Here is a 27,972-nt window from a genome sequence, read left to right as displayed (position 1 = left end):
CCTCCTTATTTCGTTTTTTTCCTTTCGGTAGTTACTCAGAGCCGCCTTCTTTTCCATCGCTGTCATCCAATAAGTCCTCTCCGCCTCTCTGACCTTCCGCTTAATGCTCCTTGTTGCCATATCGCCCGCACTGCTAGCCGTATATTTACTGGTGAGCATCCTAGTTCTTTTTCTCCACTGCGTGTCAATGCTTTTTCTATACAAATACCTGAAAACCTTCTCTGCCCATCTACTCTCCTTCATTTTCCTCAGCCTCTCTTCGAATCTCATTTTGCTCTGCGCTTCCCTCACTTCAAAGCCTGTCCATCCCATATCACCCTTTACCGCCTCATTTGTCGTCTTCCCGTGAGCGCCCAACGCGAGGCGGCCCACCGTCCTTTGATTTACATCCATTCCTGATTGTACCTCTGACTTCATGCACACCACTGAGTTCCCAAATGTAAGCCCCGGGACCATCACACCCTTCCACAGCCCTCGAAGCACCTCGTACCTATTGTACCCCCATAAAGCTCTGTGCTTCATAAATGCAGCATTCCTCTTTCCCTTTGCTACCGATGCTTTCTCTTATACCTCCATATTATATCTATCCCCCTCATTTACCCATACTCTGAGGTACTTGTACTCGCTTACCCTCAGTATTTTTTGGCCCTGTATAAAGACCGCATGGTCTTCGTGATCATTGAATACCATCAATCCACATTTTGTTGCACTAAATCCCAGTCCTAGAGCCTCACATTCCCTTCCGCATATATCTTCCAGTCGCTGTATATCATCCTGACTGTCCGCAAATAAGACAATATCATCAGCATAAAATAGACCTGGAAGCTTCTGCTCAACCATCATGCCGACCTGTTTGTGTGACAAATTAAATCCAATGTTGCTACCTTCTAGCGCTTTTTTCCATCCTCACCATGTACAGCATGAATAACAGCGGGGACAAAGGGCATCCCTGTCTCAGCCCCTTGCTAATTTCAACGCTGTCCTTGCTACTTATTCCTTCCCATTCTATACAAACTGTATTTTCTCGGTATATTTCCCTCAAAAGCTGTATACAGTCGTCACCTATGCCCACTTCTTTCAGTATATCCCACAAAAATTTCCTGATTAACGTTGTCATACGCCCCGGTAATATCTAGATAAGCTACGTATAAGGGCCTGTTTTCTATTTTCGATATTTCTATACACTGGGTAAGAACAAACAGATTATCGTCTAACCGCCTGTCGATTCGAAATCCATTCTGAAGTTCTCCCAAAATGTCATTTTGTTCTACCCACTCTTCTATTTTTAATTTTACTGCCTGCATCGCCAACCTGTATAGCACCGATGTAATGGTTAGCGGTCTATACGAGCGAATGTTATCCTTTTCTCCCCTGCCTTTATAGATTAAGTTCATTCTACTTTTTCGCCAACTGTCTGGTATTTCCCTCTCCTGTAAGCACTTTTCTACGGCTTTCAGCAGTGCTTCTTTAGTGTTATGTCCGAGTTCGTTAATGAGGCTGACGGGAACCCCATCTAAGCCCGGTGTAGTGCGCTTAGGAATTTTTCCTTCGGCTTTCTTCCAATTGAAATTCTCTAGTACTACATCTTCGTCGGTTGCACTCCTTTGCGCACTTTTACTCATCGGGGGAATCCCCTGGGCGACCTTTTTAAACGAATCGGCTGTTATCTTTCGGATGTAACCTAGCGCTTCATACCCTTCTAATTGATTTCCTCCTTCATCTACCATATGTTGTTGCATTGTGACAGACTTCCTACCCAGCGCTTTTAGGTGGCTCCAAAATATCCTAGGCGCGGCCTTCTTCTTTTCGCGAATCTCTGTCATCCAGCGTTCACTTTCACCTTTAATTTTTGCCTCGACTAATTTCTGCACAATGGATTTTTGCTCTAAATATATTTCCCATATTTGGTTGACTTCGTCCTGTGGCCGCTTCTGCTTTTTTGCTTGTCTGTGCTCCCGTGATGCCTCACGTCGCTTCTCGATCGCCTCCCGGATTTCTTTGTTCCACCAACTTTTTGGCTTTCTCTTTCCTTTCCAACAAATAGTTTTCTTCTCTTTTTCCATTTCTTTTGTGATTATATGTAGCAGCTCACTATACTTCCAGTCTTTACCTGGTAGTTCGTCTACTTTTTCCTCGACTCTTGCGGCTATATTTGTTATTTGTTTGTCATTTAGATACAAGCTGCCAAACTTTGATTCTATGTTCTTATTATCAGTTTTATATCCCATTTGTTATATTATGCGTTTATGATCACTACCCAAGCTGTTAATGCCTTCCTCGTCTATTCTCATCTCTCTAAGTTTGTCATATATTCCTTCTGTCATGAGACAATAATCAATGCTCGATTGCCGGCTTCCGACTTCTCACGTGATCTGCCCCTCACACTTAGGCCCCACGTTAACTATCTCAAGACTATGTTGCTCGCAGAGATCTAGCAATAACTTGCCATTGGTGTCTGAATATCCGTCAAGGTCATGAATGTGAGCGTTCATGTCCCCTAGAAGGATTATTTCGGCATCATGACCAAATTCTTTAATATCGGTGCTTATGCATTTCACTATCTCCCGATTCTTTTCTCTGCAGTTATTCCCTGTCCACAAGTAAGCTACACCTAGCCACGTTTTCTTTCCACCTATTGTGCCCGAAACCCATATGTGCTCTGAACACGTTTGTGTCACTCTCTCCCATTTTGTTCTGCTATGAATTAGCATTCCAACACCCCCACCTCTCCTTTCTGATGAGATCCTGTTACATCCTTCCCAAATATAATTGTCAATATGCGGTGGCTCTTCCAAGTCTCTAAGGTGTGTTTCTGTAACCGCATAAACACCTATCTGTTCCTTGTTTAACTGTTCCTCAATCTCTAACCATTTTGCCTTTTTTCTGCACCCCTGCATGTTTATGTAACCAATTGCAACACGCGCCTTCTCCCTTCTTTTACCTTTTCTCTGGTTTTTCGCTATACTGCCTGTCAAAGAGTCCCCCTGGTTGTTTTCCTCATTACAAGCTACCCTGGGCACCGAAGGGCCCGCGTGCCCCCCAAAAAAGCTACTGTGCGTCCTGCCAGTCGCCAGCCCACCTCATGACCAAGCCTCTTATCGAAGTGAATTCTGTCTCTTTGGAAACCGCCCCACCTGTGCACCTCCCTGTTTATATCCACTACCTCGAAGCCCTTCTCTCGGCTAATTCGCCATATCTCTTTGTTTGCGTCGACAACCGCTCTTTGCAAGTTGATATTCCTCACTGGTACTTCCGGTATTGTGCATACCACTATCTGCACCTGAGGGGAAATGGCGCGCATGTCATCGATCCCTTTCGCCAATGTGGTCGCTAGTTCGGCTGATTCTTCATTCAAGACGTCGTTTAGACCTCCCGCGATTATCACGAGGTTACGTCCATTAGCCTTAGTTGCGAGTTTTGCGCTAGCTTGTCTCATCACTGATCCCAGCCTATGTCCCGGGAACTTCCCTATTAAAACTCGTTTGTCGCCTCTCACCCTTTCCTTGACTGCTTCTTCGCATCTAACTAAATTCGAGTCCCCGGCGATTATCACGTGCTCCGACTCTTCTGCTGGACCGTCCCGCACCTGGCCACTGCATCGGTTATTAGCGCGTGCCACTGCTGCTTTGTCCCCTCCCCTTCCCAAAACTACTTCGCGGAAGCTGGGTCCTGTGACCCTTGCACCTGTCTTTTCCAAACCTGTTTCCCCCTTCGCGTCTACCACTGTGGGGGTCGATGCCCCGCTGTTCCCGCTGTCGCTTGCTTCCTTGTTCATCCTGACTACCTTTGCTAACCCCTCCTCGGCTGACTTAAGCCTTTCCCCCATAGCCATCGTTTTTTCCCGCTCTGTCGCCAACGCAATCTCCAGCTCGGCGATTCTTACCATGAGCTCATTCTGGGCAGCCATCATTATTTCCATTTTCGCCTCTAACTCGCATTGCTTACACTTGGCGTCAGCTCCCTCTGTCTTCTCATCCGTACAAACCTCTATTTTCCATCCCATTCCGCACCCTGTACACTTTACGGTCTTCTTGACCATGGCTAGATCGTTCACACGGCGGATTAGATACACTTAGAGTCAAATGCTATCACAAAACTCCGCAAGTATGCTATACTTCAAAGCACATGTGTGCCTTTCAGCCACGTGGTGACCGAAAAAAAATAAATAAAACCAGGCGACAGTCACACAGGAAACAGTACAAAATTGCAAGCCCTATTAAGCTTCAATCTAGTGGCTTATGTACTCATATAACTGAAAAAACTGAATAACTGTACTCATATAACTGCCGATGTTGCCATGTTGCGCCCTCCCGCAGTAACTATTGAAAATAAATAAATCAGAGAGAGAAGTTTCATCTGTGGCCGCTGTCGGAAGATGGCGCTACTTCAAAATGTCGTCGGAATGGTATGAACGGTTTTCAATATGGTCGTTTTCGCACTAACTTAATCAACTCTGTAATTATATTGTTCATTATTATGCGGCTTTAGATTAACGGGTGCGCTTGGCTAAGCCATAGCTACAAATCAATAATGTCTGCGTATATTGTGATGCAGCCATGAAATGGTAAATAGTTCAAGAAAATGACGCATCGCTTGTGCCACCATGGTCCACTGTAATTCAGTGACTATATAAAAGCCTGCGCTTCATTGAGGGGTATGTGTAAACACGTGTGTACCTACGCGTCTGTAGTGAATTGTTCATGTCATAGGTTTTATACATGCGAATGAATTGTGTACGCATAGGGAACCCAAGCTCAAGTTTGCGGCGCGACAACAGCGCCGCGCCAGCCGCGCTGCGGCTCTGTCGGAAAGCTCTGAACCTTAGCGCGGCCGACTCAGCCCCTTTCACGGTAGCGGTAGCGCACGTGCGCACGCGTTCTTCTCTCGGTGCGGGTAACTGGGGGACCGTCAGCTGGGTACGTTGAACCGAGAGGCTTGCTGTGCGAAGCTGCGCATTTCCGCGATGGCAGAAGCGACCCCGCGGAAGCGCAAGCGTGGTCCGAAGTATTACGGTTTAGTGGCCAGCCACAACAGTGCAGACAACACCAAGGCACACGATTCACGTGTTAAACTGTATCGGTTCCCGGGCGTGTCGCACGAGAAATAAAGGCGGCAAGCGTTGATAGCTGACAGCGCTGTCTCGCCTTCTATTTTGGCTGTCTGAGTTCATCGCTTTCGTTCGTTCCGACTACCTGAATCGGTAAGTAACGCGGCGCATGCACGCAGTTGTAGGTGAAGCAACTTTGTGTTTTGATTCCCCGTGCTCGTGAGACCTACCCGTCGTTGTTGAACGTTCACATTCGCATTATACCGTTAGCGTTGCGCGGTTGGTTGAATTCAACTGAACTTGGCACAATGTCAGAAGTTCGGCATCTGCATTTCACGCGTCGGGAAGGCTACTTTATCACGCCGGAACGGACGTCTGTGCATTTTCAGCAAGCTTTGACATCGCCCTGCAGGTTTGCTTTGTTTTTGTCACTTTATTAGGGTGATATATATTTCAGCCGCTAAATATAACTGGCACTTAATACATGCTTTGCAATTGCAACCTTCAAGTAACCACCTTCTGACTTTGTGCGATTTTCTAGCCGCGTTCACGCAACAGGTTTTATACGCCTGTCAAGTCGATATCATAAAAAGAGACTGCAAGCATGACGCGAGAGCCGAAAAAACGAGGCGAGCAGTTCATCTTGCTTCACAGTGGTTAAAGCTCAGCTAGCTGCCTCGCGTCTTAATCGGCGGGTGGTTCTCCAGCGGCACGGAGGACTTGACTCTAACCTTCTCAGGAAGCGGTGCCATGGCCGTATAATCTTTTTTTTCGCACGCCGCAAACGTTTGTTCACGAAAGTACACGGCTGCTACTGTAAGCATGCCATATCAAAACAACAATCATATGATTCGTAGTCCACGCCGCAGAACATCGATAGCGTGTACGGCTTCATTTCGGAGTGCATGTGGACCATTATTCATCTTTAACATGACAGAATGAGACTTACCTCGAGGTATACGTCCTACACGGTGTAATCGCGACTTGGGAAATGCATTTCGCTTTGAGTCGGGCGTCGTTGTCGTCGATCGTCTGCTCTTCACCGTTAACGTGATTGACGAGCCTTTCTAATTTTATCAAGTTCGCTTTTCGGAAGTGCCAGTCAAGCTTGAAAATCCTCTTGAAGCCGCACTGCAAGCGGTACATTGTGAGGCGCCGCAAGTGCACCGCGAGAGCTCTGCACGTGCACAGAAACGAGCAGCAACGCGGTGGAGAGAAGGGAAAACGCGCCCTGCTTACACCCCAGTTTCTATTTTTCTGCCAGAGATGGCGCTGCCCGTCAAGAGCAGCAGCGCCGCTAAGCGTTGCTTGGGAAGCCTATTGAATTGAGTGTGTGTACGATGTGTCTGCCTAGTGAACGTGTGCGTATTAATAAAATGTTTGTTAACCTTCCGGTGTCCTTGAGTAATCCACGAATGGGGCCACCTTGCCGAAATGCCATAGCCTAGTATCAACGTACGCCGCCTCAGTCAGAAACAACTTTTTTTAGCATTGTTTAACCCCTCTAGATGGCGCCAGCTATCACCTACTTCAAGGCTACGGCGCTCTCACAGCTCCACCTACTTATATGAAGTTGAACATCTATCTATCGAAACTATGCTCCGCTGCGCCGGGATTGTTTTGATGCTACAGAATGTAATTTTGGAGGCACATGTCGGGGCCTATTGCCCCGTAAACGCGTGGATGACGTCGCTACACCGTGTGATGCTTCGACAAATAAAGACAGCAAGCCTAACGTGCAGTCTCCGGGTGAGAGCCCCTTTGCAGTTCCGTCTCTTTTAAAGCGAACGCCGTCTCGCTGGCCGAGCGAAACGTACGAGTTCCGTCGTTCCGTTCCGCGAGGTTTTCGTCACTACAGGTTTCCCTGCTTGATTTTATTGTCATATCGTTCGATATTAAGCTCAGCGGGACCGTTTTTTGTGATTACTAGTGCCGCATACTTTTCATCAGTCGAGAACGATGAACTCGCTAGGCCTAAATCTATTGCTCGCTTCACTGGCTTGGCGTCAGCCATCTTGATTTTGACAGGGGAGGAAACGGTTTCTCCATTGAAAAGGGAGGAAAGGTTCCTCCATTTGAAGACGAACATTGGGGACATCCGCCGTTTCTCCCTTACAGGGGAGAGGGTCACTCCATTTTTTTAAGAGTGTAGGCCCCTTTATGGTTTAGCAACATGAACACACACACACACACACACACACACACACACACACACACACACACACACACACACACACACACACACACACACACACACACACACACACACACACACACACACACACACACACACACACACACACACACACACACACGGCAGAATTATGGCATTTTTATCGCAAACGAATACAAGGAACCGTAATACTAAGGGTGAAAAACGATATCAACTTTCCAAAAGTTATACTGCTGAAAAGTAATCGCTAGCAGTGTCAATGACAGACGTCCATGAGCATGCAACGTCAACGTCACTGGATCCAACGACCCGGTAGTAAGACTTCTGTGGTGGCAAATGACCTTGACGGCAAAGGACGTTGCTTTGTAGAATACGGGCCCTAATCCTGGTGGAATTCACAAAGGAGCTTGTTCATAAGTTTTGATTTGCCATTAGTCCAGCGCCACCGCTAATCTTACGTTTAGCATATCAATTACCTGTCAATCTTGTTTACGAAGGATTATAGCGTAGTACTTTTTCTACAGACAGGCAATGATTGCCTAATTACTGGACTGTTTCTTATATTCCTTCTGCTCAATTTTCGACCTTTGATCTTGTTTCGAAAAAAGAGCGTGTTCACTTAGAAGATAAACGTAAATTGATGCCAACCTATGATTTTCTGCATGTGTTATATCCCTGAAATTAGCGCTGCATATGCTTAATCTGTAAGTGGTGCTGTACGAGAAAGCATAAGGGACACTAGGAACTTGGAATGGAGGAAATTCCAAATATGTGGGCTCTCTCAGAGTGAACAAATCGACGTGATGTGGCTAGTAGCGCTGTTGCTTTTTCGTGCCTTCAGTGTTGTGGTATTCCGCGTACCACTCCTCAAGGAAGAAAGCGTTTTACCTCCATTCTGCGAATAGCAGTTGAGAGCAATGAAATCACCTCTAACGTTTCGAAAGGATAGGTTTCATATTTTTGCTACCAACATTTTCTTTATCGCTTGTAACACCCTGGCAAATATGTTTCCTTTGCGCTGCCGGAGCATCCATTAGCACATCGCAACGCCCTTTTCTTTTCGTTGTGTCAGTTGAAACCGTCCATCACTCGTCTCTACCTTTTTGCACACCCCGTCGCTTTACTGCCTGACCCCGCATGCAGAAGACCAAAAAAAAAGGCAAACAAAATGGCGACGTAAACACCAGAAAAAAAAGAACGTCCTCCATTTTTTCTTTCTGACACGAAACGTGCATGTATACACTCGACTATTTGAGCGTGCTGACGCTGCAACACTCCCTAGCCATTCCTTTAGCGCAAGAGCGCGTGTCAACACTGCCGGCTAACGCCGACGACCGCTCATCACCCACAAAAGCGCCGAGCTCGACCTCACCGACGTTCTTTAAGGTTTCATGACACTCAACGGCCGCGGGGACAAAACGCTCGCCGCTCTCTTGTATAGACTGCACCGAAAGCCTTCAGAGTACGTGTTATTTCCACATCACGTCGACGCGGCCGCAGAATGTCGGGCCCCCTTTGACCGGATAGGAGACCACCCGAAGAATCGAAGCAAGAAAAAAAAATATAAGTATCCCAGCCTGAGCTTCTCAGCGGCGAGCCTTTCAATCGCTCGGTCCTAACAGGAAGAACACGACCCTTCCAATTAGCCAAGATGGCGGCGGCCGGGTGTGTATAGGTGGGTGGCTCGTGCCGTAGTTGCGTGTGTGTGTGACCCCAACGTCATCTCCATGGCACGGTCGCCTTAGCGTGACCGCTGTTACGTCAACGCGTCTGAGGCATGCGAGGCTATAGAAATGGGAGTTGCTGTAGCGTGTGGGGACGGTGAGAGAGAGAGAGAGAGGGAGAGAGTGAGGAGAGGGTGGCGTTGCATTGATGCAGCTTCTGTAGTCCCAGTACAACGGTGTGTGCACAACGGGGAAGGCGCGCTTTCAAATTGCCACCGTCGTCGTCTTCGCCATCACCAGTGCATTCTAGCTGGAAGCCGTTTGTGTAAACCGTTACTGGCCCCGCAAGGACAAGAACGCCTCCGCGGGGAGGGAACGAAAATGCGTTGCGGTATGAAGGAGAGGGAGAATGAAAAATAAGTAAGCGTGGATGTGACGACGGGCGTGCGCAGAGCTGGACTTTTGAAAAGATCGGCAAAACAGAAAGACACGCGAGCGAAGAAGATTGGCAGGCAACCCCGTTAGGTAGATGTGGGTCATCTCTGTCGGCGTAGCATGCCGTTAAGCCTAACCCTGTTGGCTATCTTCTGCCTCTAGCGTCTGCGATCATGCTTTTTTGTTCGTTACTTTTCAGCAATGATTCAAAATAAGATAAGTAATGCGCCGGTCGTCCTCTTAGCGTACCAACGCAGTGTTTTGTAAAGGACATAATATCTTTAACACTTCGCTGTACCATTTTTTCAACAACGAAGCCAACTACGCACATAGTGGCAGTATTTGGGCGATTAAAGTTGGCCACGCACCAAGGAGGTGTTCATCAAAACTGCCGTTAGCGTGTCTGGACACAGCGGGCGTAAACATTTGTATCAAGGGAATGGTGCGAAGTCTCCAAAGCACACTTTTTTTGTGATAGGAACGAACCCGCCGTGGTGATCTAGTGGTCAAGGTGCTCGACTGCTGACACGAAGGTCGCGGGGTCGAATCGCGGCCGCGGCGGCCGCATTTTCGATGGAGGTGAAAATGGTTGAGGCCCATGCGCTTAAATTTAGGTGCACGTTAATGAACCCCAGGTCGCCGAAATTTCCGGAGCCCTCCACTGAGGCGTTCCTCATAATTATATCGTAGTTTTGGGCCCTAGAACCCCAACAATCACTTTAATTATGACAAGGACTGACGAATGCCAGTGAGCTTGATGCATCGCAGAAAACTGCACGCATATTCTACATCGGGCGGTCATCGATGAACTACACCTGGCCTAGTACCTTAACGACCATGGCGTCTCGGTGCTAAGCACAACGAATGCATCTTCAATTCCCTACCATGGTAGTCGCATTTCTATGCGAGCATGATGCTAAAACGTCTGTGCGCTTAGTTTAAGGTGAGCCTTAAGGAACCCAAGGTGGCGAACGTCGATCCTAAATTCCTCCCGACAATCCCCGCTCCTATGTACCTCATAATTGTATCGTTGGTGTCTGAGGTAAAACCAAACAATTTAATTTCAAGCTGCAGGATATGAGCGAGCTGGTGTAACATAAAACACAGGGGCAAGAGACGACACGTAGAAAGAACAGGCACGTGACTGTTGTGCGTGTGTGCTCGTGTTCTGGCACTTCCTTTTCTTTAGGCAACCTAAATATTCTTTCAATACAGGAACTCGTATATATACCATGGCCAACCAGCAAGTACGCTAGATGCTACGCGTGACGTCAGTATAGGCAAAAATTCAGCAGGAGCGCCGTAGAGCTGGCGCTGAATTAAGTCGTCTTTGAAGGTACACTTTCAAAGCGGCATGTGCTCCACGGCAAACGAAAGAACACAAGGTTTAGCACACTGTGTCTGTATTGATGCTGCGATCCGGCTTATATATACCGCTTGCGTTGGTCTCCGTTAGGATTCGTGTCCATCTCCTTTCGACGAGAATGTGCACGCGCCTTCAGCAGCACCACACGCGCAGTGGTCGGCCGGTGAATTAATTCGGCACGCGCGCGCGGTATCCGCTTGGTTTCTGCGATGCTGACCTCGATGCGGACGCCGTGAGTCGTCTGCGCCGATTGCCCGACGTTTCGGTAATCGCTGCTTGCTACTCTTCGCTACGGCTTGCAAGGAACTCAGTTTCGTATTCGACTGCTGGTACACCTTCCAGCCGCCTAAAGCGCATCTATTTGCGCTGTTGGTCGCACCGCGCGATAAGTATGTAACTGGGTAACAGCACGGCAAGCGAGATCACGGTTGATCAACAGGCAGCCTATACGGGGCATCATGTTCTATTTCCGTTTGCAAGGCGACGTGACCTCATCTGAAGTGCCCGGACATTGAGGGAACTGCGTACTTGAAATTATAATGACGTTGTTATCCGAAGTTGAAATAAAGGCAGGTGTAGAGAAAACATTGTGGATTGTGCTTCGTCACGCATAAATGCTAGCGTAACGCTGTAGCCGGAGTTCGACTATGCGTAGAAAACACTAGCGATGACGACAGCGTGGCCTTCGAGACGCAATTTAACTGAACATGCTCAAATGTGGTTTGTCACGTTTCGCAGTTGCTATTTGACAACGCTACAACTTCAAAATATAACTTTTAGAGGAATGATATGGGCCATATATTTGTGAGATTCTGCACTGGGTAATGAGTAAAACTGATAAATGAGTAAATGAGATAACAGGCGCTACGCGCACACTACCTACACATTGATACCGGTGCTTGATGAAAAGTCAACTGTGCACATTGACATTTGCTCTGTAAAAGCGATTATAGGATGGGGTGGAGGGATTCGCCTAGGGCCGCACTGGCATCAGTTTAGCCCCGGCCAACAGGGCGATCGTGAGCGCTTGTCCTCACTAGCGAGCAATGTTTCACACTGCACCGTTTCGTAATTTTTAGAAACCAAAACTGGTTCAATAAATGTAGCTTGTTTTCACTTGCATTCACATGTTCTACGGCGAAGGTGCATGGTTCCTCAGACCAGGTTCATGCGTTCAGAAACTTTCGTGGCTAGAACGTAGCATGTGGTTAACGAATCTAAATGTGTGAAAGTGTTTGTCTGGAATCAGCGTCATCCATAAACGTCTTTCACGTCTAATTTCGACTGCGCGCGTTCATATAGCCGACCGCTAGGACTCTAGACATTAAGGAAGTCGCAGGGTATTACGACGATGGGTATGGGGGATTGGATAGAGGGTAAGCCTGTGGTCTAGTTATTATTGGGAAGTCATCCACTAATGACTGTTTTGTTAATGCACCTGTCTTTCTGTCTCACAGGCCCCTCTGCACCCAGCGGCGGCAACACGGGCAAGAAGATCGTGTGCTACTTCACCAACTGGGCGCAGTACCGCCAGGGTGATGGCAAGTTCCTGCCGGAGGACATTGACCCGACGCTGTGCACGCATATCATATACGCATTCGGGTGGATGAAGAAGCACAAGCTGTCCAGCTTCGATGCCTCAGACGACACCAAGAACGGAAAGAAGGGCCTCTACGAGAGGGTCATTGACCTCAAGAAGAAGAACCCAAACCTCAAGGTCCTTCTCGCCGTTGGTGAGTACCGGTCACTGCAGGAGATCCTTTCTTTAACTCCTTACGTTGCTAAAAATGGCTTAGCGCCCTTAGTGCCTCCTAAAGCTTAACCCTTTGTATCCCAGCGTCCACATATGTGCACGAAACATATCAGTGAAGTGGGATCAGGCTAGGCTAGGCTATGCATTGCCTTAGAGATCAATTTGAAATGTGGGCATTAGTCAGCATTTCCAAAAATGTCTATAAGTGTTAACTTCATAGAAAAAATAGCGGTAAGTGCGCACAGAAAAATGGCGTTCTTCTCGAGTCGCCAGTATAGGTGTATGGCTACGTTTTTTTGACAAGTTCACTCTAAATTCATCAGAGTTTTTAAATTATTCGGCTTTATTCAAGAAAAGGTAGGGTTTATCTTGTTTTTGTGTGACTTTCGATGCTCTGTGAGCGACGAAAGTATTGTAAGTTGAGTGTCGCTGTGGCGTCCACGTTTGTGGACGCCAGGCATACCGAGTTCTTGTAAGAAGCTGATAGAACAACGCATGGTAGTAAGACCCGCTTCGTTTCCTTGCGGCTCTACACAAAACATTATCTGTGATATAGATAAATACACCTTTTAGAAGTTATGGTTAGAATTTATTTGCTTTATTCGGGACGTGGATTAAGTGTTGAAGACATACATGTCATAATTTTCGAGCTGACTAGCGGTAGAAAATGTTCCGATTTGGCGAGCACCGATTATTTGCGCATTAAAGCAGAACAATCAACAAGCAAAGGCCTCTTGAACAATGCTACTGCTGATCATGAAATCATTCAGTTTGAACGCAACCATGACGCCATCGGTAATTATGCCCAATGACGATAAAGATGATGACGAACACGTTGAAGTAGAGCTGTGGGCAAGCAAATGGGCCTTGAATGACGATAAAGATGGTGATGATAAAAGCGTTGAACATGAGGATTAACGCGTTGATGATGGCGATAATGAAATATGAAGATGAAAATGTTGAATCAGAGCCGTTCGCAAGCGGCCACTTGAACGTTTATGATGATGATATCAACAATGAACGCGTTGAAGTGATGATGAAGGCATTGATTATGTTTAGTTTGATGATAAGGATTAATGCGTTGAAATAGAGCAGTGGGCGAGCGAAGTTCCCATCTACGATGAAGAAGGATGATGGACCTAGTGTAAATGGAGTTTCCAGCGTCCACTTATATGGACACTTCTTTTGCTTCTAGAACTAAAGCTAAATTTTCCAGGTTCTCGGTTTATTCCCACTTTCGTATGTATTATTATTGCACATACGCAAAAAAATATTTACTTGCGAAACTAGATTGGATGTGCAATCCAAAGAGTTGAGGCTCTAAAGGCTTCCAACTTCCAACTTTAATGCCATATATCTGTCTTAAATCACGGCACAACATCACCAAGGAAGCTATGGCAGATTGAAAAAGGTATTTAGGCCACTGCAGGCATGTTTTCTCAAATAGAAAAATAAACTGACCACGTATAAGTGCCTGTGCTAGGTGATTTGCTATATGATGAAAACCACTATATGTCAGGGACCCGAAAATGTGGCAATATTAGGAGCTGGCTCGCCAGGTTCTTAAGCTGGGGCAATGTACCGCGCCGTAAGCGTAACCTTAGTTCCATAGGCGACCGCTACAGGCGCAGCTCGCGCGAAAGGTAAGCCTTCTTCCTCTTCTTCTTCGAGTGCCTTGATGATAATATTAACGCAGGCATAAGCGTGCGCAGGGTTGCCCTTCAGGGGGGGCGAAGGTTCGTCGCAGCGCCCCCCCTCCCTATTATGTCAATGTATGCGGCTGCCTTTGCGCCCCCCCTATCGCCCCCCCCCCCTACAATGTATAGGGCTGACTTTGCGCCCCCCCTTCTCGCCCCCTTTGCCCCCCCCTGCGCACGCCTATGAACGCAGGCAAAGCCAACTCTAGCATGCGCGCGCTCGCGCGAAAGAGAAGTCTTCTTCCTCTTGCTCTTCGAGCGCCTTGATGATGACATTAACGCAGGCAAAACGACATTTCCTCGATTTCCTCGACCACACGTTCGGCCATAGCTGCAAGGTCTGCGACCGCTTGTGGTTCGACAACACCCTGACCACAATCGCTACTATAAAAACGTGTGACGTCTTTAAATGACAGTAGAGGAATTGTACGGAGCATTCACGGTTTACCCGATTATCTCCGAGCCAGCTCCTCAATCATCATTCCCTTCGTGGATATGGCGCGATTTTTATTTGGTTGCCACCTCTGCGATCAACACAAGCTAACCAAACTAACTAACAGAGCACAAAGTAACCGCGGTGATACCTAGCAACTAGTCATACGCGATAGCGCTTAAGTATAATTGTTTTGCATTACTCACTGTACGGTAGTGGCTTATGTCTTTAGGTAGCAGAGCAAACGGGCAACCCTAATGATCAGGCTTGCTTCAAGGGCCGGCCTGAGAAGAACGTCGAAGTCGGAACAGGATATGAAAGCTTTGATAAAATACGGATACATCATAAATGTTCCAAGTGATGCAGTTTCCAGAAAGCGGCGCTCTGTAAAAAAAAAAAAAAACTAGTTTTTAAAGATGAGTCGTATTAGCGCGACATATAACCTTCCTCATTCGACGCACTACACCCTGTACATAGCCTAACCTCGAGGCCTTTAGTTTAAAGAAACTACTTGGTTAGGAAGGCCCGAAAGGCTTTGTCGAAGGAACGCATTTTTCAAGTCGCTGCTACCTGCTTGCAGCTCCGCAGAATCTAGCACAGAGCGAATCTCTCGTCTGGATCTCCCGGAAACTCCCTTACTCTCCGCCGCTATAACACCGGTGCACAGGCGAATCTGCGAACGGCTTACACTTATCAGCAAGGGCGTTGCTTTAAAAACGCATCGCATCCCGCCTAGAGAGGTGCGCCAGTTAGCGACGGAGTGCTCTTCCAATAGTTCTACAAGAGTGGTGTCCTCGAAAAAAGGAAGCGCGACTTTCTTCGAAATCATAACGGACCATCTCGAACAGCCGAGGACAATGAGGCCTGTAAGCCTGCTGGCATCCGCAGTCCTCCGTTGTTTTTTCTCCTTTTCTTTCGTCGCTTGCAAGGGTGGCTTCCGAGCACCGCAATCCTTCATGCCTTAGGCTTGGATACGCAGGAGCCAGACTTGGTGCTATAAACAAGGACCTGCTTAGTATGCCCGGACTGTACACGTGAAGCCCAGACAGGAAAGTGTTTCGACGAGCGAAGGCGATAGGCATAGAATGGAGGCTATAGCGTGTGATCCGCACCCTACTACCATTCTGAAAAACAAACTAAAACGTTGCTCTGTTAGTACCCATGAGCTCTGAAATTGATGGCATTGTAGATGGGAATCTGCTGCACTGGTATCGTTCACTGCGAAGTTTTCAAGAAAGGAATTCGAGAAGACCAAGCTTCCTTCTGAACCAGAGATGGCTATCTCTCCAAGGCATAGTTTCACTGGCCTCGTTGCATAATTGGCTTTGAAGATCCCGTTATGGCTACGTATTGAGATTCTGGGAAAAACGGTTGGCGGAACGAATGTAACTGGCATAGCAGGCTGCGACTGGGATGCGCGTTTGGGTGGCGCATTTATAGATCGGCACCTTTTGGTATTGGACGAGTAGAGAAAGTTACACGGCGAGGCTGACCCCTAGCCAAGAATGAGCAGGCGCCTCGTTCACGTATTATACGTTTAAAGATACTGCGGCTTCCATCCATTTTTCTTCTATAGGCTACGCCGCTATTCGCTCAGTGATGTGTATGACTATATAGGATTCCTAGACTGCTACTCTGTACTGCCGGAATCGACCGTTTGTGTACTATCACCATTTGCCGATACGAAGAATATATAGTCGCCACTACGCTTTTTTGCTGTTGAAATAAACGCTTTCTCAACTGCTGGCGGAAAGCTGGAAGTGCATTCACACTCAAGGTTATCAAATACTTGTGCAAAACCACATACTTTGATTTGAGTAATCTGATATCAACTGTTGCTGATACGTAGTCTCTACAACTAGTCGTCAACAATGAAGAATCAAAGCGGATATCTGCAGAAGGCTTGCGGCTATAATTATTCATCTTTCACATTATTCGCGTATGTTTGGTACTTAGCCGCTCAGTACAATGACCATATAGTTAAACCATTGTGCGCAGCATGAAATCACTTAAAGGAGAATGTCATCAACCGCACAATGTGGCATGGCAATGCCAATTTAAAAAGCGCAACACCACATTTATTTTCTGTCATGAGTTTCGCTCTGCGATGTAGCATCACGAAGGAAATTGTCGGCCAACGTGACCACGTTGCAACGTCACAAAAAAAGAAAACCGGCAACGCAACAAAACGTTCATAAACACCACATCACTATCCGCACTACAGAACTATTTTTTCCACGCTGCTACGCTAGCTTACAGCGGCTGCGATTGTACCCTGACACGATGGATTCATATTTATTTAGGAATCTTTGCTTACTACGACGCCGATTGGTCCAGTAGCATTGCTGAAGATACAAAAATGTTTGAAAACAGAACAGGCGCTAGAAAACTGGCCGGATAAGGTGCCATTTATTTTCCCACAAAGTCTACGTACACATGCCTTGGCGCATCCTCAGGTACTCGGACTACCTAAAACTCTTAGTTGTGCCTCGATGTTTCTCTGCTAAGGTTCGCTCTTGCCTCGTGTTGTTTTCAATATTTACGCGAAAGTGGCCTGAGTGTACATTAACGTTCAATCAGTGCCAATGATTAGAGATAACGAAGGAATTCAAGGTCGTTCATCCGGCCAAGGAGTAATAAAACTTTTCTGGGGAGTGAAAGCGATCCTAGTTTATGTGTCTTCACTGAAAGTCTTCACGAAGCAGCCTTGACCTGGAATAGGAGCCTGATCCACAACGCGAGCGAGCATACCTATGGACGTCCACTTCCAAAAACAAGTAATAGAGGTTACACACTTAATCGCGAATCTTGGCTTGCGTAGGTATCCCCAAATACCACCGCGGACGTATTAAGGTAGACAAGATAGAAGCGGTCTGTCAAGGAGGTGACAGTACCAAACATTACTGCCAAGAGCTGAGTAGCGGTGGTGCAAGCGGCTGTACAGAAGTCAGATATGCCTAAATTAAGATATCTATCCCCTCCATCTCGATGCACCTGTGTACAACAGAATACATACAAGACACATGTAATGTCTATTTAGCTATGGACAGATTTAGCTTTGCACATATATATAAGGAAGTGCTATTTTCCTTTTCAAATCTTCAGACAAAAATAAAGAAAGGCATTGCGAACGTCTTGCAAACTAAGGGGAAACTTTTTCTCTTTAGGAGGATGAACGCTGTTTGCTAAAAGTGTATGTGAAGTAGGAAGGAAGCGATGGTAAGAGAAGCCGACGACAAAGAAGAGCGCGTGCAATCGAATAAAAGTTCACCACATTCTATCCGGTGGCAACGTGTGGCACGTTATCCGTAGGTCGACCTACAAATTTTGTAACTTACAGTCAAACCCGGTATCACGTGCAGAGGAAATTCAGTAGGAGTCGTAGCTCCTCCCTGTGAAATATACAACATGATTGCAAAAAGAAAATGTACTCGCCCTTGAGTACAGGACCATCTTGCGTCTTCGTCCATTTAATGATACTTCACTTGCTGCGCTGAATTGAGAACGATACAGTAAGTAACGTTCAATATCACTTGCCGCGCTACTCTGCCAAGCATTTTATGCGCCGATGAACATGCCCATGAACATTTACACAGTTGATTGTGAAGCTTGTGATATTTCAAAGTTACAAGTGGAATGGGACCAAACATATTTTATTTCTGGGCGCAGGGTTAAAAGATGACTACGATGCTTAATTTTGCGGGATAAGTAAGGCAACGAAGGAAAAAAAAAACTGAGTAGAGGAGGACACCGGTTCCTTCTTGGTTATTTGTTTGTTAGTTTGTTCCATTTGATGTACTAAAGTGCGTAATTTCCGAACAGTAAATCTAATTGCGTGCGCGAGCTTGTGATTAGAAAATGAGAGTTAGACACTATAAAGCGCTTCCTTGAAGTACCCATTCGCGAAGGATTTCGTGTCTGTATTCGTCGCAAGTGTGGTTGCTCATACAGCACGGCGTAAATGTCAAACACACTTGCCTAGAACGCTGGACAGTGCGTTTTGGACACGTGAAGGTCACCTGTGACATCTGGTTTAACACAGGCCGATTTAAACGCGCGCGGGAACCATTTATACTTGATATGAGGGTTTCGTGTAACCAAGTGTTATTACCGATTCCGATACAGTTGAGAGCGCTCTGCTCCCGGGTTCTGAACTACCACGAGTTGAGCTTGTACATGCGTTTCCCTGAACGAAGTTTTCCTGTCTTCGAGCAGTGCAGAGCTAGAGTTACATATTTGTTTCGAGCTGAGTTTCTTGTTAGAACAATTTGGTTACATGGTGATGATTATTCTAATTACGCCGTACAAAAAATATCGCCGTCTTCAAAAACACGCTAGCGCACCCTTATAACCTGCTAACCATTTGCCTTGGCTCTTGCAGGCGGCTGGTCGTTCGGGACTCAGCGGTTCAAGGAGATGGCGTCCAACAGCTACAATCGGCGGCTGTTCATCTTCAGCGCACTGAACTTCCTGCGCAGGCGCAGGTTCGATGGCCTCGACCTCGACTGGGAGTTCCCGCGTGGCAATGAGGACAAGAAGAACTTCGTCGAACTAGTCAAGGTTGGTGCTGCAACTGTGCTCTATTCTTGCACCTATTAGATTCTAGGCATAGCGATTGAGGATTCTAGGATTGAGGCTATTAAATTCTAGGCAGAAAACACAAAGCGGTAATAACGTTTTCTTTAATGAAATTCGAGGTACTGGTTTGTCAACCACGTCATTTTTGCTTTATAATGCCGGCTGTGGGTCGTTCTTTGTCGCACGCATAGTTCTTGCGTCGCGAGCAGAAGCAACTCTCTCCGTTGCAGTACTGCAGACTTACCAGTGAAGTATCTGTGACATCTCGTTGTATCTCGCTAGCTCTCTCTGAAGTGGAACACACGCTCTAGGGGCAAATCGATACACTGAATAGAATCTTACGGCTCAGGGTTCGGGTACTTCCCGCCAGATCATTTCGAAAATGCCTCAACGTTAGACGTAAGCATCGCTTTTTTGCTCATATGCCTGACTTCATAGGCATGCGCACATAAGTTTCTATGCGATAATTGAATTTATTTGATAACACCTACGTGTTACTGTTTTCATTCCTCTTGGTTTTCGAGAATTCGAATGATGGTTGTATCATGATTGCAACTGCTGTGTCCCTTGTCGTGAGTGAAGGTCAGTGAAGCTTCGTTAACGATTTCTTGCACACTGTCGACGGGTTTACAGACAAACGTTTCCAAGAAAAGAACCACAGAATGTAAAAAAAAGCTGCACTATAGGCTAAGAAAGAAAAGCTTATGTAAGACCAGAGAAGCCGGCAATACTACTGGAGACCTCGTGTACATCAGCTGAAAGATAGCTTTTAACCACAGCGTTGGGTGAGAAACTGTTCGCTACTTCAAGCTTAAGCGGACGATTTTCTTTGTCCCGCAGGAACTGCGTGAAGCGTTCGAAGCCGAGTCCAAGGAGAAGAAGCTGCCGCGACTGCTGCTCACCGCCGCCGTGTCTGCGGGCGCCGAGACAATCCGTGGAGGCTACGACGTGCCCGCAGTGGCCGCCTACGTGGACTTCCTCAACGTCATGTCCTACGACTTCCACGGCAAGTGGGAGAGCATGACGGGACACAACAGCCCGCTGTACGCGGCCGCCAATGAGACCACCTGGAGGAAGCAGCTGTGCATGGTAAGTGAGCACGCTGGTACTGATCATTACCACCGTCAATACTATATTTCTCGTCATTAAAGCAGTCCCCGATGATCTTGAAGAAAGAAGTAGTTAACAGCAGGGCAATAATGAGAAGAGACAGTACCGAAAGATAGTTGGGGCTAATTGGTAGGGGTTCATCACGAAAGACCTGCAGGCACAGATAAAAGAAAAGAGAAGCGGCGTTTCGGTTGTCGTGCTCTCTTCTTTTGTTTCTGTGTTTGAACACAACACTTTTTTTCATAAGGATACAAACACGGTACTGTTACATACCATATACCACTTTCCCATACAGGCTTCGATATACTGATATAACAAATCGAAGTGTCAGTGATAAGAATCTTGAGTTGCGTAATCAATAAATGATTCTTTTGGTGCTCACATATTTGGACACCTCGAAAAATGTAACTGCGAGCGTATGCTTGTTGACCCGAAGGTCGCGGGCTCGATCACGGCTGTGGCGGTCGCATTTCGATGGAGGCAAAATGTTAGAGGCTCGTGTAATGTGCGATGTCAGTGCATGTTAAAGAACACCGGATGCCCTCCACTGCGTCGTCCCTCATAATCATATCGGTGTTTTGGGGTGTTAAACTCCAGGTAATATTATTGAGAATTCGCTGCGGAATTACACATCATGGGGACATGTGCTTTTATTGTTGTTCTTCACCCTTGTATATTGATTACTCTTTAGGCCGCGATGGACTCCTTATATTAGAAAAATTGTGAAAAAGAAAAATATCTAATCACTCAGCTATGAGCCTTGGGACCTGTTTATTCTAATGTGAAACAACAGTGTGAACAGTGTGAATCTAATGTGAACAACGCATAAACGTTGACTTCTTGGATGGTGATACACGTGCGATAAGTAGTCAAAACTTCGACAAAAGTTCATGCGACCGGTTGAGATGACCATGAAGAATAAGGGCCACTGACCAAGAATGAAGAAAGCGGAGACCTTTGGAAACTCGCACGGGTTCCTTCATCAGACTGATTTTAAGAACCGCAGGTTCTAAGCATTATTCCGGAGAAATTTACGTGACAGTTTCCGCCAAAAGCACAGCGCACATAATTTCACATGGGCATGTTATGTCCCAGAGCATTTTGGGAGACCCTGTACCGCTAATAAAATGCAAGTTTGCGTAGTTATGCAAGTTGTGCATGTTGGTGGGAATATCTTGAATGTAATAATCTTTTTTTATAATATCGCAAGTAAGAATATGTTAGCGCGCATACATTTTATTTTTTTGTCTAATTACCCACTGCTTTGCCTTACTTTCGCAGGACTTCGGCGTGAAGACGTGGGAGCGTCTCGGTGCGCCCAAGGAGAAGATCGTAGTCGGCACTGGCACCTACGGTCGCACCTTCACGCTGGCCAACCCCAAGAAGAACGGCATGAACGCCCCGTCCTCGGGCGGAGGGGACGCTGGAGAGTTCACCAAGGAGGCGGGCTTCCTTGCTTATTACGAGGTAGGCGCCGAGTTATGTTCTCATTAACAGTGCTACTTCAGTTTCAGAATAGTTCCAGTTGGTTTCACATAAAATATTGCAAACGCGAATACACAAATAAATATCAAGGCACTGTTGCAAAGGGGCTGTACTGTGAAGTTCGTTCTACTAGGATTTCAGTAGATATGTGAATATAAAGCAGTTATATGGAAACACAGCAAGCGCTGTCTATTGCGAGTTATGATCTGTGACAAAAAATGATCATAATCGCGAAAGAAGTATTCTTGAAGCGGTGTTCGACAACGTGCGAAAGTTGGAACTTTATATGTGAAAGTGAGATACTACCTGAACGCTAGGCGGTAACGGGTTTTAAAACTGCCCGTACGAAAATTTGGTTGCAAATTTAAGACAACCACACTAATTCAGAAACTGCTCTATTAAGGTTCCTGCACACGCTCTGCTATCTCGGATAACTGAATTGTGGATTACATGACTGTTGAAAATAGAATACTGGGGCATAGTCTTGAGGGGGGGACAGGGTCGAAAGGAGGAGGAGAACGAAGTGGGATTAGGAGCTAGCCCTTGCACAGTAAAGACGTGTTCCAGATCAACGACCACGGGTCCTCGTTATTTACATATTGGTGCCGAAACCCGGGAATGGTCATTCGTGGACTACAATGACTTCGGCCGAGCGTCTTCGGAAGGTGCATGGGACTCTCAGGGTCAGCGTCTCTCGTATTATTACGCTCCTGAGAGAACTGCTGCAGAATCCCGATGCCGAAGCGCGCCGTGTCATGAAGCACGTCAACTTTTTGAAGAGCAAAGAAGCTGAGCTCCGCCAGTTAGACAGGAAGATCCTCGACGTTATTGATGACGAGGAACTTGACAAGGAACTCGACGAGTCTGCAGAATATCATGAGAAGGTCTTGTATGCCATCGCTGATGGGCAGTATTTCCTATCTGAACGCGAACAGTCTGTTCTCCTGCGTGACACGTGCTATTCCCCTTTTGCTTACGCTAGACGTGACAGCGGAAACTACAACCGAGCTGGTTCGTGTAAAATCGCCGACGACTGTGACAGCATCTCCGAAGGCAAAGAGACATGACAAGTTTCGAAGGCTCAGATTCCAACCACAAAAGCGGATTGTCTGCGAGTCCACAAAGGGATGAAAAAGCGAATACCACCGAAGCGACGATGATGTGCGTGGAAGATCCTCCTGAGCAAACGTTGCACGCTGTTACTTGGACAAGAGAGGAACAGCCATTGGAGAACCGTGGTAGTATTCAGAAGAGGGATAAAGAACCGAAAGAGGTTCAAGCGATAGGCATTCTCGAAAGTACAGGCGGCAGTCGTGAAAATGGTGGAAGCTGTGGAATGAATAATGAGGTTGAAGTTGACGAACAGTTTGTCTCCAGTGAGCAACTGATGAAGCGTGGAAAGGAAGAAGTTGCCGACAGCTTGCCCACCTGCAACAATGACTCCTTCGACGGAGCTAGCAGTCGTGCCGTGTTTTTCTTGGAATCTTCGTCGTTGGATGCACAGCCTGGATGTCAGGATTATGTTCCGTTCGGCTTCGTGGAACTGGACGAGGTTATGACTGAGCAAAGGGAGGAGCGCGTACACAAGGAGGAGAAAGCGCTGCTTCTCCCTCGGGAAGAGAGGTGGAGGGTCCCGAAAACGAAGCCGAAGAAATACCACCACCACGCGAACCTACTGTGCGAGCATCTCAACGAACATATCCCTACTGAGAAGCGGGAGAGTCAGGCCCCGGGACTCGTCACTGACGTGGTGAACCGATCAGGAGAACAAGCGCCGATATCGGCAACCTTCCTGAAATTAGGGACTTCGCAGGGTTCGGGCCGCAGCAAGAAACGTCGCTGCAGGTATCTATGTACATGGAGAAGACTCCCAAACGCTGCAGTAAACTGTCTGCAGGAGAACCTGAGTGCGGAGTGCACCACCAAGGCCACACCGACATGGAAACGACGGAGATGGAAGCGCGCACCTCATTTACACGTCGGATGAGCAGGCTTCATCACCGATTGGCGTCTCAGACGCGGTGACAGTGCAAGAACAGCTGTCCGAGTGACATGACTGCATCACGGACGCGATAGTCACAGCCTGTTCCGTTTGTTTGGCTACTGGCCACGTGGTGAACCGGCCGGTGCAAAACCTGTGTGTAATGGAAGCCACAAAATGACTGATGCGACGTTTTTTGTCCTCTCCCCCTCGGAGGATGTTGAAAATAGAATAGTGGGGCATAGTCTTGAGGGGGGGACAGGGTCGAAAGGAGGAGGAGAACGAAGTGGGATTAGGAGCTAGCCCTTGCACAGTACAGACGTGTTCCAGATCAACGACCACGGGTCCTCGTTATTTACAATGACTGCCGTGAAAAGGACTACGCCGGTCAAAGAGCCATGGTTTATTGGCTGTAAAGACGACCATTCGCACTCGCCCTAGACTCCTGCGTGCGCGACGGAACTGCTTATGCGGTCATGGTGTTCTATTCGTGCGTTTTATATTGCGCATTAGAAGTGATTAGAACTCGCCGAATAAGCAACTTCAATGGAGCAAGTGTAGGAACAAGTCGTCAACTCGACTGTATTTAAGGAATGTTGATGACTTGGGCACTTGTGCATGAAATCAGGGATCTGTCTGGTCCCTAATCTAAAAGTCTGTAGTGCAAGTTTGGGGAGAAGACTAGTCCCCAACTTTCACTGTCAAATTATAGATAACGAGGAGGCCTCGGAGAAGTGCTGACATGGGAGCTAATTAAAGTATCGACAGTCCTGTTGCAGAGAAGTACGATTTGCGAACGTTGACCCTTGCGCCATTTTGTGTACTAGGACATTTCATGACTTCCAGCATATACGCGTATCTTTCCCTGTACATCAGTCGTGTATGGAAGGCGTTACAATATTATTCTTTAATGATAGACGCTTGAAAACGTAGGAAGGTTAGAATCTGCGCATGTAGTTCTACAAATGTGAAAACGGCTATTTATTTTTCGGCAATTATTCAGCACCTCCTGCTATCGACTCGCTTATTTTGCACCATGTGATTCCTATTTGCTCTGCTAAAATAGCATTCTTTCGCTTTAGCTATGTTGTGTTGTAGCTATTTCGTGGTGACATATCTGGTGGTGATTGAAGCTGTTTCTTTTTCTAGATCTGTGATATGCTCAAGAAGGGCGCCGATTACGTCTGGGACGACGAACAGCTCGTGCCTTACGCCTACCTCGGAAACCAGTGGGTTGGCTTCGACGACGAGAGAAGCATCAGGGCAAAGGTGAGAAATTAGAGTTGATACGTTCGAAATGTGTTACATTTATGGTGAAAGATTTGTGCTCGCATGAAGGAGTTTCAACTCGCAAATAGAGGCTAGTTTCGGGCCGAATGAACTATGCACATTGAGTCAAGGAAGCAGCGAATACAACAAATATCCCGAAGCGAGGCATTCAGTAGACAGTAGAGCAAATCTTTACTTCGCACGCCATTTTTATATAGCATGGTCAGCTATTTCCCACACAAAGCTACTGATGGGAAGCTATCGCAATTTGAACCCGCGCGTGATATGGTGGCTGCCTCGATGATTTTCGTCATAAGAGTTTACCTACATTGAGATAAATTGTTGGATCTATAAAAAAAGGCCTACACCTACAGTCGCGACAATGCACTCAAAGAATGTGTTCGGATAGTACTATTCACATTGTAGGGGTGTACCCGAATGTTAATGGGTGGGCCACTTTGTCTTCTCAGAGTGCACACTTGGGCGTTTCGAGCCAATAAGCCTAAATGAATACCCTATGCACATTGAGTACGTATCGTTGAGGAAAAAAGCGACAGCGCAAGTGTCTTTCTTTTTTGGGTTGTTTGGCATTGGTCTGTCACCTTCTGCTATGTCGAAGGCATTTGTTCCATTGAACAAGGGCAGTCAAAGAGTCTTCGTGAATTCATGTTTACGCACCATCACAGAGTATAACACGACAACACTACTACATATTCAGTCACGGTAATATTGTAAAGAAAGGCTTCTGCTCCACACTTCTACAATGGTCGAAACAGAAAAACTAATATTTTTTCTAAGATTGAAAACTTATCTGTTTAAAGTCTTACTCTTCATTTAGTGAAACCCATAATAACCGATTACTGTATATGAAATCTCTTCATACGAATTCTTCATATTGCATTAAAATGAAATGCAGCAGAGCTGCAAGCACCTCGTGAAATTTACTCTAGGAGTCCCTTTGAAAATCGTACTGATTGGGAGTGAATTAGGAGAGAATTTTATGGAACACCAAGCCAGAGTGGACCAAGTTTAAATTTTTCTGTGAGCATTTAAACAGGCAATGCAGGAGCAGGAAGCCAATGTTTCGATGTGTTCCGATGATGGCCCGGTAATTGTTTTAACAATGGCTTCCTAGTTGTAGGCAGTCCTTTAGAGGGCATTGGTGAACGCTAAGCCGAGTGGTTACTAAACATTTTTGCTGTACTTCCTAGGGCAAACGCAAATTTAGCGGTGTGCGCTCGCCTAACCTCCACTTTCTTGTAAAAAAATTATATACGTATTGACCTACATCACCAAAAATGCTGACTACCGTAGTCTGTGCAAAATTAACATAATCAACGCCTGATAATCTGATGATTCCGTGAAGCCCTTCTTTTCCGTACGTCTGGGTGCCGCATGGCAAACAAGCGACACAGGACGCAATGATCCAATTAACCATTCCGTACTACTATTGATTTATTTTTTTGTTCCCTGCATTCCTTCATTTATAACGCCGCCCCATAGATGAACTGGATCAAGGCGAACAATTACGCTGGCGCCATGGTGTGGACCGTCGACATGGATGACTTCCGAGGTCGCTGTACATCCAAGACCTGGCCCCTCATCGGCGCCATGGCCGAGGAGCTGCTGGGCAGGCCTAGCCGAGGACCCAAGAACGTGCTTCCCATCGTGAAGAAGCCACGGACGATTGCTGCCAAGTCGACGCAGACAACCCAGGCTCCGGGAGCCATCAAGAGAATCGACAATCTCAAGGCACCGCAGTCTGCTCAACCTGTCAAGGACGAGGCTCCAGAGCCCGGTAGGTTGGAAGATTAGTCACATGACCACTCACTCACTCACTCACTCACTCACTCACTCACTCACTCACTCACTCACTCACTCACTCACTCACTCACTCACTCACTCACTCACTCACTCACTCACTCACTCACTCACTCACTCACTCACTCACTCACTCACTCACTCACTCACTCACTCACTCACTCACTCCAAAGTATATAGGAACCTGAACCCCGAAACAGTCATGTATGGAGGGTATGCAAACCTCGACCTTGCCGCCACAATCGAATCGCATTTGGTGTCGAACATTCCACGTCCAAACATATATGTATAGAATAATCTACAACGAGGATAAGTACTGAACAGGTATGATAAGAGTCCGGTTAATGTCGATAAAGAATCGGAGTGGGCCACAAGAAGGAGAGGAGGAGGAAAGGAAGGAGATGCAGGGAAGTCAACAAGACGCGTGTCCGGTTTACTACCCTACACTAGGCGAAAGGGATGAAGGGATCAGAGGAAAGAAACTGTATTGAAGAGGACGACGGACCTGCGTGTGATCGGATAAAGTCCGCCAATGCGGATAAGGTAGAATAACACCTGAAACAAGCGTTAGGATAACGACCGTTAAGGTTTGGATGCGCCCAATGCGGTTCAATAAGGGAGAGATTCAGTTAAATCATGCCATCACGTTCACGACAGTCGGACTTTAACATGGTTCATTTCAAAAGATTAATCAGTGCAGGGCCCAAACACGCCATCGATAAGTGCGACATCCAACCGCACGCCACGCAATCCCCCGGTGGTGTGAACACTCGCAGTCGCGCCACATATTGCACCGCACACATCGCGCAAGGCACGTCGTCGCCCACATGGCCGTGCGTTGGTGACATTCGATACCTTTGGACAGCGCAAGAATGCTTAAGCATAGTGAGACAACTTTTTCGGAGGTTCTGTAATTTACTGCTTTTTACAGCTGTCACCCGAATGCTCGAACTTAAGCATAATAAAATATGGTGTTATGTCACACGAACTTCGCTATTGAAATATTTGCGATTTTGTTACACTTCTGGTACATTTATATATTCCAAGATTATCACGTTTTTTGTACCGTGTGTCCGTTTTCTATCAAAATTTAATTGTACTGAGCAACCAGGCTGAAAGGAAACAAAGTCTTCAGATGCGTTTGTGCCTCAGCTACATCG

The 27,972-nt window shown here is 46.7% G+C and overlaps 1 protein-coding gene across 2 annotated transcripts in view; it reads left to right on the top strand.

Annotated features, from left to right (window-relative positions):
• Positions 1-27,972, top strand: part of LOC119399690 (probable chitinase 10) — a 685,554-nt gene that overhangs the window by 637,926 nt on the left and 19,656 nt on the right. For both annotated transcript variants that reach the window (XM_049417815.1, XM_037666509.2), the window contains 6 exons: positions 12,143-12,418; positions 18,950-19,128; positions 19,987-20,235; positions 21,538-21,723; positions 24,872-24,991; positions 26,495-26,789. In XM_049417815.1, coding sequence (XP_049273772.1) covers positions 12,143-12,418; positions 18,950-19,128; positions 19,987-20,235; positions 21,538-21,723; positions 24,872-24,991; positions 26,495-26,789 — 1,305 coding nt within the window. The remainder of the gene's footprint in view (positions 1-12,142; positions 12,419-18,949; positions 19,129-19,986; positions 20,236-21,537; positions 21,724-24,871; positions 24,992-26,494; positions 26,790-27,972) is intronic.

Source organism: Rhipicephalus sanguineus, chromosome 7, assembly GCF_013339695.2.
Source record: "Rhipicephalus sanguineus isolate Rsan-2018 chromosome 7, BIME_Rsan_1.4, whole genome shotgun sequence".
In the NCBI taxonomy this organism is placed as follows: domain Eukaryota; kingdom Metazoa; phylum Arthropoda; class Arachnida; order Ixodida; family Ixodidae; genus Rhipicephalus; species Rhipicephalus sanguineus.
The sequence above is the reverse complement of the archived record's forward strand: the minus strand, read 5'-3'. Positions and strand labels throughout refer to the sequence as shown.